We start from the raw sequence: 13567 nt of genomic DNA on the forward strand, positions 1-13567 counted from the left end.
TGGGTACTTACAGCTTCTCCTGTGGCGAATCATGCTGGTGCCCACCTTACCTCTACGAAAACCAACACACACAACACCCCACTCCCACACAGATGGTGAGAAGAGGATACATACCTTGTGTGACAATGGTTGGCGGTTTCAAGACAATGTGCCTTTGGGCCACGCCAACAATGTACGGCAGTAATTTCTCCTGGAGGTCCCCAAAGCTATGGAATTCCGGGACAGTAAACACCAAGTTGTCATCGGTAGCTATGTGCTGAAGCTCTGCCCTGGAGGCGGCCTGGGCTCCGAGGCCGAATGAGAACACGCTAGCCTGCTTCAGTGCTACCACCCCGTAGCGAATCTCGTCACTAGAAGGCCCGGCACTTATGAGGACCAGCACCTGGGGAACCCCTTCCTCCACACGGCTGCCCCCTGCCCGGGTGAAGTGATTCTCCACCACGAAATCAAGGGCGAGGCCAATATTGGCCAACTCCCCACCAGCAAACCCGAGGGCTTTCACTGCACCCAGAACCTGGGCCTTGGTGGAGTAGGTGTCCAAGGAGAACATGGTTCTGGGCTCATCGCTAAACTGGACCACCCCCACACGGATCTGCTGAGTTCCAATTGGGAGTTTCTCAAGGAGATTTACAAGGAAGTCGAGAATGACTGCGAAATTGACACTTCCGGTGTTGTTTGATCCATCAATAAGGAAAATAATATCAGCAGAGTCTTGTGCTTTAAAAGAAAGAAATGCAAAAAATGTGAAAGCATTAGAACAAGTGACCACATGCATTATTCAGTGTTCTGACATGTTTCTTTGGAAACCAATAAGAAACACGAAATATGGGCAAACAAAACACATGTTGATGAAGGAATGTGAAATTCTCTTTCAGTTCTGCATTCTGAATGGATAAGAGGCAACCTCTTAGGAATCATCGTATAAAAAAGGGACATTTATAGCAATTTTTCATTTGTGCTGTCCTCATAGTTAAATTTCCAAACATCATATTCACTTTTCTGAGGGGAGAATCTTGGGTGCATATTCTAGAAATTTGTTGGGAAATGTAGTTGCATGAATTGTCTGCTACCAAACCTACCGGGGAAAACCAATGAGTAGGTTAAGAAAACTTTAGAGATGATTTCTAATTTTTGGTCATTTCCCCTGCCTTCTCAAATGATTAGAAAAAATTTTTATATAAATCCACAGCTACAAAACAGTCACGATTTGGTGATTCCTCAGCCCAGTATGTTGCTCGATGCCTTAAGCAACTCCTGTTTCTTCTTCTTTTCTTTAAAAGCCAAAATGACCTTGTACATGCAACTTTGTGAATCAGAACTCAAACTACATTTAAAGTTTTCACGTAAAAAACACTTTGATGAAATTTTTGTGTTTTTGTTTTTTTTTCTCAAATGATGTTTAGTTGTATAAAACTCAAATGCAGTTCTGGGATCGGGCAGGATGTTTTGTTCATTTATTTTGTCATTGCCTCTATATTCAGTCACCTAATGCAGAACAATGTTAAGTAGAATGATATTAAACCAGTCATGACATAATTATCCAACCTTGTTTTTATGACATCCTAAACTAGTTACCTAGAAGGACTATGAGCATCAAATAAACCCCAAGCAGAATTCGCCTGGGGTTACACAAAGGACAGAAAAACAGCTGACCAAGACCTCTTTTCTCCCCCATAATGGCGAACAGAGAATTTCCATCCCGATACTGAGAACAGGGATGTACAACAGCCCTGAGGGAGGAATAGGGATCGAGAAATCTAAAACCCAGGGCCAGAGATTTCACAGCCTTAGTTTGAATGTTTAAATTTGGCTGATTTAAACTCAAGGAAGAGCACAATTATTCTAGTCGATGTTTTTGATAACTTAAGTATGTGTTAGGGACAAGAAGAGACTATGTGTGCGCTTATCTATTTATATTCTGGGATTCCAGAAAGATACACTCAGGGTATCGTTTTTAAATGACGGTAATATTACAGGTAAGACCATTCACTCTGATCTCTGATTTTTCAATGACAGTGAACATTTTATATTTAAAGTTAATGTTTCCTTGTGCCAATAAAATTGTTTTTGTTCTCACTGTAGAAAATGATGCAAAGCTTGTCTCACTTTGGGAGTGAGGAGTTCCCAAATTGAGGAGTTCCGCTCTAGTGAAATTACATTCTTACCCGAGCTCTTCTCATTGTGTGAACTGAAACAGAGATTACCAGGGTTGGAACTGCTCTCTTCCCTTCCTAATATACACGAAAGTTCCTGACAATATATTTGCAGATTAATTCTTTGCATAGGGAAATATATTAACCGGGCAACATTGCTATCACAATCCTTCTTATAAGATATAATGAGTAGGATAATTGTTGTGCTACAGTAATTAAGATCTTGTGTTTTTAGTGATTGCCACACAAAAGTTTTATATAAGACTGGGCCCTTGATTAGAGCCCAAAGCATTTGCCACTGTTCAGCCAAAAGATACGATTCCTGAAGGATCTTCAAGAGGCTGTGGTGCCAGGGGGTGTGAATTACACAGAAAGCCGTAGAAATGGCCTACATCATTGTATAATACAGAGGCTCCACAAATCCCACAAAATTCCTCAACATTTCCCAGGCTTAAACCAATGACCTCAAAGGACATGGGAGGGTTTGCCACTTCCTCAGCATATCAAAACATTTAAAAGAAGGATTAAATATGATCAATACAGTCAAGTTTTTTAAAATGATCCCTAAGTCGCAGGATAACACTATTTCTTCTCCATTTGTCACTTACTTTTGGGTTGAAATTTATAATCGTGCAAGTAAGATAAATGAACCCTGAGGGAAAATCCTTGGACATTCTCTTCTAAAAGACTGAACATCTACAGTGACCGGTCATAGAAACACGTTGGATAATTTGTCATCACTGAATAACAACATTATCCTCTTACACACACAATAATGGGACATACAAGGGCATGCTTTGTTATTCAGGAGAGCTGAAGCCTCAAGGACACACAGGGGCCATGTGTGCTTGTGTACAGCAAGGCGGACCAATGACCAATGTTAATGCTACGAGGAATCAGATCTATGCACAATTTGAAAGCTTTAGAGTTGTCTGGTTTTCTGCTTCTAGGCTTTGTGTACCACAGCCTCTGTGGTGTTTTCTATGGAAAAGTTTTACAGTGTCCAAGGAAAATTCACAGTTTCCTTCGACATCCCTGGAAGCTCTTTTCCTGAACTCACTGGTGTGGGCACAATGCCTTTCTTAGCTCATGTGATGCCTCCTTTCATTAAGAAAAACAAGTTCACATTCTTATTTCCTATGCAAAACACAAAATTGTAGATATATTTTACAAATCTAAAAATTCTTCATCCTTCACAAAGAAAAGAAAGCTGATACCATAATCTTCCCTGTCACCTTTAGCTTTTGTTTAAAAATAAAGATTTTGTATCTCAGGTATATCCATTTTTTTAAAGAATGATAGAGGAATTTTTTAAAACACAACCCTTGGAGATTGATTATTTGAGTAGAGTTCATTGACAACTGTGGTGATTGTTCAAATTTTACACATATGTGTGTTTTATAATCAAGAACGCTCTATGGGGAAGTTACCTAGCAGACAGGTAGTAAGAAGAGCAGCCCTAACGAACTGCAATTTCTATAATGCCCTTCTAACTGCCTTTCCAAAAACTATAAGCAGAGATGTACTGTTCTTCCTAGGATTATTCTTCTATGTTTTTGCCATGGAACATGCAGTGGGACGTGGTACTAGGAGGAATTGCAGAGTGATGTTAATTAGAAAAGAGACATGAACGGATTAATTTTCTGCCCTGGTGCTGCTAGTGGCTTGGACACTAGAAGACAGAGATGCTTTCTTGGCATAAAAACAAAGGTTTTATCATCTGTGTGGAAACACACAATGTTGGTAGTTTCATTTAACATTCATGATGGTAATCTCATTGTTTGTCCATTACATAATGGTTAAACATAAAGTCAAACTCGGCTATTTTTGTGAGTATAACAAAACGTCAATAAAAGATGTTCCATTTCTCTACTGGTCCCTTTCACTATTTGTTTGTTTGTTTGTTTATTTTAGACAGTTTCACTCTTGTCACCCAGGCTGGAGTGCAGTGTTATGATCTTGGCTCACTGCAACCTCCGCCTCCTGGATTCAAGCAATTCTCCTGCCTCAGCCTCCCGAGTAGCTGAGATTACAGGTGCCCACCACCACACCTGGCTAATTTTTGTATTTTCAGGAGAGACGGGGTTTCACCATGCTGGCCAGGCTGGTCTCAAACTCCTGACCTCAGATGATCCACCTGCCTCAGCCTCCCAAAGTGCTGGGATTATAGGCATGAGCCCCTTTCACTGTTTTTTGATAGGTCTTTGTTATTATCCTTATACTCCAAAATGTGATGGATCAGGGAATTAATGATATTGATACTATGGTAACAAACAGTGCAGTTCATTGTAGATACCCTCTTGTCATTTCCTGGTAACCTGAGTGGTTTGGGGTGCTCTTGGGGACACCCACCTTTTCCTGTCATTTGGCAGGACTGATGCCTGTGTGGTAATGCCAGGGGGGAGGCCTGTCATTTGGAAGCAGGGGACACTTTTCAGTGTTTGAACTGCCTCTCACTCCTTCCTATTGAGAAGTAGACCCACTGGGTAAGGGCATCAGCACTGCCAGCCCCGTTAAAGCTTAAATCAGGGGTAACCACTGGGAAAACCATTTTATGAACAAACTGCTCAAACACCCTGGGGCTGGCTAGTTCTGAAACCCTCTTCTTCACCAAGCTCTGCCTTCCCAAGACAGCTGGTTCCTTTCTGCTGACGTCGGGTCATCTCTCTTCAGCTCCTGCTGTCTGAATCCTTGTTATGAAAAACTGACCTCTGGTACTGCTTCTCTACAACTGCTCCATTATCCTGATTGCAATCTTGCAGCTCTTCTGCTGTCCCTCCCATGTGGTCCTATAGAGTGATGTGTGCCTCCAAGCCTCAACTCTCTCTTTCCTGCCCCACCATCCCTGTGTATTCACAAGAGACTGACTCTCCATCAGTCACCTGACCTCCTACCTCCTGTCTCAATGGCTGTCTCAGTGGTAACCATTTTTAAAAGTGTAGGAGAAAAGTCTGTTCATAAATCTTGCTTCCTATGATCAGTTCCCCTATGCCATGTGGTTGCCCACTCATTCTTTTTTGATTCAAAGAATTATTCACTTCCTCATGCCTACTAAATACACAGAAGAGTCTCTAACCTTCCTACGTGATTTAGTTACATCATGTTCAGACTGCATCCACACTGCAAGCTCTGTGGTCATCTCCAGACTTTGAGGACTGTATGGACAACACTTGCGAGCACCAGCCTCTCTGGTTTCTGTAGTAGCTGGCTGTCTACAGTTCCTACACATCCGAGGACTACACTGAGCACCACTGGAAACTCCTCCAGCCCTGAGATTGGCCCTTGGAGGTCTCCCTGTCTACACACCAGCAGTGTCTCTGACTTGCATACTCAGCTGTCTCCAGGGCTCTCCTTCCAAGCCCCGGCCTCTCATCCTCTGGCTCTTCAGAGGTCTCCTGGCCCATTCTAGTTCTCATTAGCTCCCCACACTGCCAGGACACCATGGCAGGCTATTTTAGGAATTTACTAGCTACCACTCTGGATTTCCTTATTGAGAAAATTTTCTTCTGTCCTCTCTATTGTTCCCTCTTTGCAAGTTCCAGTTCTGGGGAACTCTTTTGATCCTGGGAGTGTCTGAGACATCTGCAGAAAGGCAGGGATCCACACTAATGGAGACGCCCACTGACTCATAATCTCTGATAGCAACTGGACACCACTGCAAATCAGCAGTTGCTTCCTGAATGTTTTGTGACCCCTCTTCACATCCCTATAGCAGCTAATCAAAAATAACTTCAATCCCTCCAAGACCCCAAGCCCCACTGCTCCCCTCCTTTATTGAGATGATGGATGTCAACTCAACTTGAATTCTCTGTCAATGTGCCTCTTTTCCACCTGAATATCTTGGAAACACAGCCCCTTTTCTCATCCCTTCCCTCCATCTCAGAGAACATGTGTGTCTCCTTTCTGGAGCCCAACTCTCCCCTTGGATTCCTCTCTCATTTCCTGCTCATTCCACCCAGAATTCTCTGCTACCAGCTATCAAATGGCTGCATGGACTGATTTTCTAACAAAGGGGAGGGCCCTCTGCTCTATCCATCACTAGTGAGTAAACTCTGAGCACTCATCACAGTTGCTGTGATATGATACAGTTTGAAATTTTACTTGTCAAATTCCTTCCCACTGGCCATTTAGGCACTTAGCCCTGGAAGGAGAGCTAATGGACTTAACTGGTTAAATAACTTGTCGGCCAATTGTCTCTGTACATGCAACAGCACATGACACATCAATGCAATGTCCACGTGCTCTCAATACTTCCAGAGTGGCTCTCATCAATGCCATTAGAATTAGAAGAGTTGCTGTGGGCACAGCCATGATTACCACATGGAGGACAAGTAAGACGACCAGACCCACAGCCCAAATGCACAGCCTCCAGCTCTGGCTGTCACTAATCATCCAGGACTCAATTCCTTCCAAATTGATCTAGACTGGATCGTAGCTGAGGTTTCTTGCAATTCCGATTCTACCAACACTTTTAAATTAACTCCATGCAGTAGAAGTGAGGAGCTCTCTGCTAGTCCACTGGACACAAAAACAGATGCCCTCGCTCCCCTCTCAGTTCATGCACTGTCCAACAGGGAACTTTCCTCAAATGAAACAGATCCCAACACCAGATACAGGGGTTTGATCAGATGCACATCTCACCACTCTGAGGCTTTCTTTTCTAAGGAAGGCAGAGTGCTTTGTGGGATCATGATATTAGAATGTGGGTTTTTTTAGAGTGAAATATTAGTTGTTTAAAAAAAGACTCTTCTTGTACGTAGGTGAATGCCCTACTTGGGGAGAAGACTACGGAAGAATATTCCAAATTAAACCTTTGTTTTTAAACCTGTGAACATTCATCTCTTCCCTGGCCCGCGCGCCATCCAAGCTGTTGCTTTAAGGCCAGCAGTTGCCAAGCTCATCTCCCAAGAACAGCAGGGCACGGCGTAGCTTGGTGGCATTGCCATTACCTGTGATGTCTTTAAGGGTTTCCGTGTCCCCAGCCCTTTCTGGACTCACAGATGAATGCACATAGGACACTAAGTTTCCTACTATGTCATGAAGTGAGGTAAAATTCTCTAGGTTGAACATATGCATATTGACTGGTTCACTTGCTATTTCTTTTAATGCTCCTTCATCTGCATCCTCAACTCCAATTGCAAACACGTTAACATCAGCAGACTTAAGTTCCGCTGAGGGCAGAGCAAGGCCGTGCTTCGAGTGTCCATCAGTTAACACTACGATAACCTGAGGGACTCCATCACCGGCCCGGCTTCCAGCAGCCTTGGTGAGGTGGCTTTGCATTACGTATTCTAATCCTTTTCCAGTCTGATTGGTTCCCCCAATATAAGACATGTTGGAAATATGAGAAAGGACTTCTTGTTTAGTACGATACGTATTTAACAGGAACTCGGTATGTGGGTTTCCGTTGAACTGGACCAGAGCAAAATGGAAATCATTTTCTCCCACAGCTAAGGATTTTACAACATCATATAGAAACTCTCGAACAAGTTGGAAATGTTCCTCTCCAATGGTCCAAGAGGAATCCACTAGAAATATTATATCAGCAGCGGCACCATTTTTGACATCTTTAAAAAAAGACATTGGTTTAGATTTTTCTACTATGTAAGCAATTACTTCCTATCAGTGCAAAGCCTTCCTAAACAAATTTGGTTTACACTATATTTTAACTAAACACTTCACACCTCACTGGTAATACAGGAAGGTAGACTCACTTACCTGGGAACCAGGGACCTGGGCCCATGCACTCAATAGCTGCTGGTGCCCAGTCACTAGCCCAAGTTCCATACTCAGAGACCACCATGAATGGGCCAGTGGCATGCTCCAGATTGAGGAAACAATTTCCTGGGCTGTCTTTAACTCAAACATGATTCCCTGTGGCAGTTTGAGCCCCAAGACCCACCTGATTAAACCAGAAGGAAGTCTTATCACAACCAACCATCATTTTATAAATTCATTCTTTAGTTTGGAATATGAAACTGGGCCTTGACAAAAAGAAAAAGTAAAAATTGCTATTTTCCATTCACTAACCCCCAATGCTTTGGGTAATTTGCATGAAAAATAAATATAATAAATACATGTTCTTTAAGAGAGGAGGACCTGTGTAAATGTAGAGAAGGGAAGAAGACTTATTTTTTCCAGATTTTTGAGCATGAACAAAAGGTATTCTAATTAGTTACTGCATATTTTTCAGAGCCAGAAAAGTCTTCATAGATGTCAAACATTATCTATCTCGTTTCCAGATGAACCCAGTTCTCCCTCAAGGGTAGGAGCTCAGGGTATCAGGCTGTCAGTGGCCCGCCCCAGGAGGTGCCCTTCTGCAGCTGTGAGCCAGGCTTGCTCCTGGACTCTACTACTTACCTCGGGCTGACCTGATGCCCCAACCCACGTTCTTCTTCCATTGAAGTGACACTAGACTTCCCCCCATCTAAGAGCAACCTGGCCTGCAGGAGGAATCCCTCAGAGGCCCAGCTCTCTGGGTCAGGGAGAGGGAGACCCACCTCAGTCCTTTCCAGCTTGCAATGCATGAAGCATTTCCCACTTTTCTAAAACCCTGCAATCAAATTCCTAATGGAGTTAATTAGAATCCGTGTTTTTAATTCGTTTCGGGAAACAGAAATCTTAAAGATCCAATGATCCTAGATGAAAATGCCTTTCTGCATGTGGAGTTAGAGAGAGAGGGTGATCTTTGTTTTTTTCAGGGAAAATAGTTTTTACTTTCAATCATTGACTTCTGCCTAGTTTATGTGCTCAGAGACCAGCCAATGCCAGAAATGTGGAAAGTCCCTTCAGGTGGTAGGTAAAACATTTGAGATACAAACTTTCCGTTCACATCCAATGTAAAAACAAATCATTTTCAAGCCAATTCCAAAATACCAAACCCAAATTTTAATAAAAATAGGTCATCTCTCACTGGATAAAGAGTATCTGAAAAGGTCTGTAAACCCTATAACTATCCTATCTGACTCTCCTATAACAAATGGCTTAGCTGCCTTAAAAACATATTTAAGCTCCATGTCAGTGCATGATGCCTAAGATCTAAAATCAAAGAACGCTATTTCTTTTTACAAAATCAGGGACGTTCCTGGCTCTTACCTGCTTGCTGCTGCTGGGCATGAGTTGTGGGAAAGCCTGAGAGAAAGAGGCAAAAGATGGCCACTAAGGGCAAGTGCCGATGTTTCCTCATTTTGAATTTGTCTAAGCACCAGATATGAACCTAAAAGAGAAAATAGGGCAAAGGGAATGATCAGTTTTTGAATCTCATTATGCAAAACCCATCAAAATCCCATGCTTTCCATGTCTTTTTTTAGACTTCCAAGAGGACTTTGTATCTGATTCATTCTTTGAACCAGCAGCAAAAGGATGGACGATAAATAGATAGATGATCGATAGATAGATAGATAGATAGATAGATAGATAGATAGATAGATAGACAGACAAAAATAGATATAGATACATACACGCGCACATATATGCATATATAGAAGGAAAGAAGGAAGGAAGGAAGGAAGGAAGGAAGGAAGGAAGGAAGGAAGGAAGGAAGGAAGGAGGGAGGGAGGGAGGGAAGGAAGGAAAAGGAAAAGGAAGGGAAGAGAGAAGAGAAGAAAGTTAAGGGAAGGGAAGGAATGAAGAAGTGAAAGAAAAGAAGGAGAAAGAGAGGGAGGGAGGGAAGGAAGGAAGAAGGAAGAAAGAAGGAAGGAAGGAAGGAAAAGAGAAAGAAACAGAACCAGAAGAAGAAGAGGAGAGAAGGAGAAAGAAAGAAAAAGAAAGAAAGAAAGAAAGAAAGAAAGAAAGAAAGAAAGAAAGAAAGAAAGAAAGAAAGAAAGAAAGAAAGACAGAAAGAAAGAACGAAAGAAAGAAAGAAAGAGAGAGAGAGAGGGAGGGAGGAAGGAAGGAAAAAAGGAAGGAAGGAAGGAAAAAAAGAAAGAAAGAGAGGAGGGATGGTGGGAGGGAGGTAAAGAATAGGTAAATGAGAAGTGAATAGTTAGAGCTCTCTGTCTAAGGTGACCTCAGATCTCTTCTTGTTAGCAGAATATAGATCACATGTAATGACACTGCTCATTGTCCTCTCTGGACATTCTTAAACATAGTTCAAAGAACACAATTACAATTTTAGAAAGTAGGCATTCCATAGTAGTTTCTCCACAATCTGAAAATATTCTCTTTCTTTTTCAAATTACAAATGAATGAAAATTTTATCCATTATGAAAGATAGTTTTGATTAAACATACAAATGAGAATTTTTGAATCCAGTGACTATTACTTTGGCCACAGCTAAAAGCTATGCAATTAAACCTTTTTTTCCACCCAAAGTGATGTGGGCAGCAATTTGGACATAGCATATTCCTAAGCAAAGAGCAGAATGGAAATGGGTCAGGAGTAAAGGCACTCATAGGCACAAAAGGTGTCAGGTTTTGACACCCAGCTTAAGTTTGTAAGTCGTGTTTAAAAGAACCTCAGAGGAAAGCTTCAGTTTATAGAGAGAACGGGCTTTGCCCAAATCACACCAAATGCAACCCAACCACACAGCTGGGACCACGTCAAGCCTTGTCCGTATTCTCTATTAATATTTAGCACTTTTCCTCCACAGAAAATCTGCCGTATGCCAACCTCCAGTCTCACAATGGAATGAGCCCAGGGTGATTTAATTAGTAAGACTGTGAAGGCAGACCTGGAGGCTAACTGCTCTGTTGCACAGTCTCCCATACCCACGGGCCTCTGGGGGCTGCACACATGATGCCCCACCAGCCAAGTTTATGTTGACATGAGCTCAGTAGGTGCGTTATCAGACCTTTCCCCTGCCAACACCTTCTCTTCCTACCACAAGATTTTGTGACAGCCTCTTCGCTCTCCAATGATCTAAGAGATCAGCTTGGGGGCTGGGGTCTCCCTTAAGACCCCTCCAGAGAGCTACCCTAGGTCTTTCTGTCTAGGCTGAAGTCCCCTTGCCAAGACAGCACCTTTTTTCTCCTTTCCTTGATGCAGGATTCTGGTTTCCCTTAACTTTTTCTTAGACCACAGCCAGGGCTGCCCACAGGACCCTGTGCTCTGAAGGGCCCCAAACTCAGTTTGATGCTTTGATGTTGCTATCTTGGAATTCTTAAAACATTTGAACAAGAAGCTCATTTTCATTTTGCAATGATGTGCATGTCAGTGACTCTTCTTACCCAGACTGGCCAGGGGTTCCCCAGTTAGGAGCTCTCTGGTCAGGGGTTTCCTTTGCAGAGGTTTGGGTAAGAGTACTGGGGAACAAGGACATTGGCAACACAAGTAGGCTAGGATGTTATCAAACCACCGATTTGGGTGCCATGTTATCAAAAGTTATTCAGCATCTACTATGTGATAATTGCAGTTTTTCATAATTTTTCATAATGTGTCTTATTTATCTTTACATTATCCTTAGAGGTAGATGCTGGTCCTCATGCTTACAGGAAAAAAATGGGAGTGCAGAGAATAAGTGGCCAAGGTGCACAACTATTCAAAGACACCTTGGTGCTCAATAGCACCTGCCACACTGAGGTTCATAAGATGAGAGGATAAGAAGAACATTTTTATTCCTCCATGAAAACCCCATGATTCCATAGCAACTTTTCAGTCAAGTTCACCAGCCTGAATTTGGGCTTTTTAGGAATCAGAAAAGGAGCCAGTGATATTGAGGAAAGATAAGGTGCTTGGAATCAGATAAATCTGGATCCTGGATCCACCACACCCTACCTCAGGCAGGTGGTGTACTTGCTCAAAGCCTCCATTTCCTCCTCTACAACAAAGAGCAATGATAGCCATGCCTCTCTTCCCGCCTTCTGTGAGGAGCATGTGGCAGGCTGTTCAGTAAATGCCTGACGCCGAATGGATGGCAAGTGAACTCTACCTACCATTCTCCAACAACTTAGGTTTCATCAGCATTTTCCAAAGCACATTCCATGGAACACCCATTCCATTAGATGTTCTAAGGGGTAAAACAGGCGTTCCACGAGCAACACAGTTTGGAAAGTGCTGAATACCAAGCTTCCTTCTGGAACAGTTACAATATACAGTAATGTATAGCAGTCCTGAAAAATAAAGAAACCTGCTGTACTTGATTTAACCCAGAATTCCCCAAACATATTCCATCGATTATTCCTCTCCATGCATCTAATTTTGCTAAGTTCTTACTCCTCTGAAGCAGCAACCAAAGGCATCTCCACCTGCCCAGGCCTCCACTGAGCCCAGGTCACTGGGCTTGCAAATATCTGTTCTCTCGGACTCCGTTAACTGTAAGTGGGACCCATATGCCTTGATGGTGGAGCTCGCCGCCTGCCTGTCACCAGGTGAGAGAATTAGAATGGGTAGACAATTGATGTTTCCCCAGAGAAGCCCAGGGGAAGGACCAGACTCAATCTCATTATCAGCATGAACTTTCATGACACTAGTTAATATTGTCATTTTTTCTTACACTGAGTTTCAGGAAGTACTATTTGATATTGGAAATGATACAGTGTAGAGTACAGTTAAATTAGAAATTCCATTTGATTTAAGAAACTGAAATACATATAATCTAGGGAGATTGAGTTATCATCATCATATCACTGTTAGGGTTTAAAGGTTAAAAAGAAGTCTGTTTCACAGATTACAGCATGTAAAGGCATTCAGCATCAGTGTGAATGAAAATCAAAAACATCTTTTTGGTTATCAAGTATATGTCAGATTTTGAAGTGTGACTTTTTTCATCTTATAATTCTAAAACCCCAAATGCTTCTAAATTGGTTTTATATCCCCTGCATCAGGAATAATTTGACAATTCCCTGAAGAAAGCAAGGGGAAATGAGAGCAAATCAGGCACGTGAAACTGTTCATACAAGACTTTGGAAAGACTGACGAGACTCCATGAGATCTGTAAGAAGTGAGGACAATAACACACCAAGAAACTGGATAAGCTAGAAAAAAAAATAGATATTTGCTTGAAATATACAATCCACCAAGACTGAATCATGAAGCAATAAAAAAAAAATTCTGAACAGACTTAAAACTAGTACAGGGTTGAATCAGTAATCAAAAACCTTCCACCAAAAAAAAAAAAAAAAAAAAGCCCAGGACCAGATGTCACTCTTGGAAAATTCTACCAAACACTTAAGGAAGAATTAATACTAATCCTTTTCAAACTTTTCTCAAAAAAATTAAAGAGGAAGGAACACTTCCAAACTCATTTTTATAAGGCCAGTATTATCCTGAAACCAAAATCAAAGACATGACAAGAAAAGAAAAATACAGATCAATATCCCTGTTGAACACCGATGCAAGAATTCTCAGCAAAATACCAGCTGACCAAATCAACAGCGCATTAAAAGGATTATACACTATAACCAAGTGGAATTTAGTTCTAGAATGCAAGGATGTTTCAACGTATGAGAACCAATCAATGTGATACGCCACATTAA

General features: G+C 41.9%; 1 protein-coding gene across 4 annotated transcripts in view; it reads right to left on the minus strand.

The window, feature by feature from the left end:
• Positions 1 to 13567, minus strand: part of COL6A3 (collagen, type VI, alpha 3) — a 99102-nt gene that overhangs the window by 71378 nt on the left and 14157 nt on the right. For 2 of the 4 annotated variants that reach the window (XM_011980294.1, XM_011980295.1), the window contains exon 2: positions 9249 to 9369. In XM_011980294.1, the coding sequence (XP_011835684.1) occupies positions 9249 to 9339 (91 nt within the window). In that variant the 5' untranslated portion in view covers positions 9340 to 9369. Of the gene's footprint in view, positions 1 to 114; positions 718 to 7102; positions 7721 to 9248; positions 9370 to 13567 lie in introns of all 4 variants that reach the window. The other 2 variants (XM_011980292.1, XM_011980293.1) reach the window with 2 other exon arrangements.

This window comes from Mandrillus leucophaeus, unplaced genomic scaffold (assembly GCF_000951045.1).
Source record: "Mandrillus leucophaeus isolate KB7577 unplaced genomic scaffold, Mleu.le_1.0 Scaffold21, whole genome shotgun sequence".
Classification (NCBI taxonomy): Eukaryota; Metazoa; Chordata; class Mammalia; order Primates; family Cercopithecidae; genus Mandrillus; species Mandrillus leucophaeus.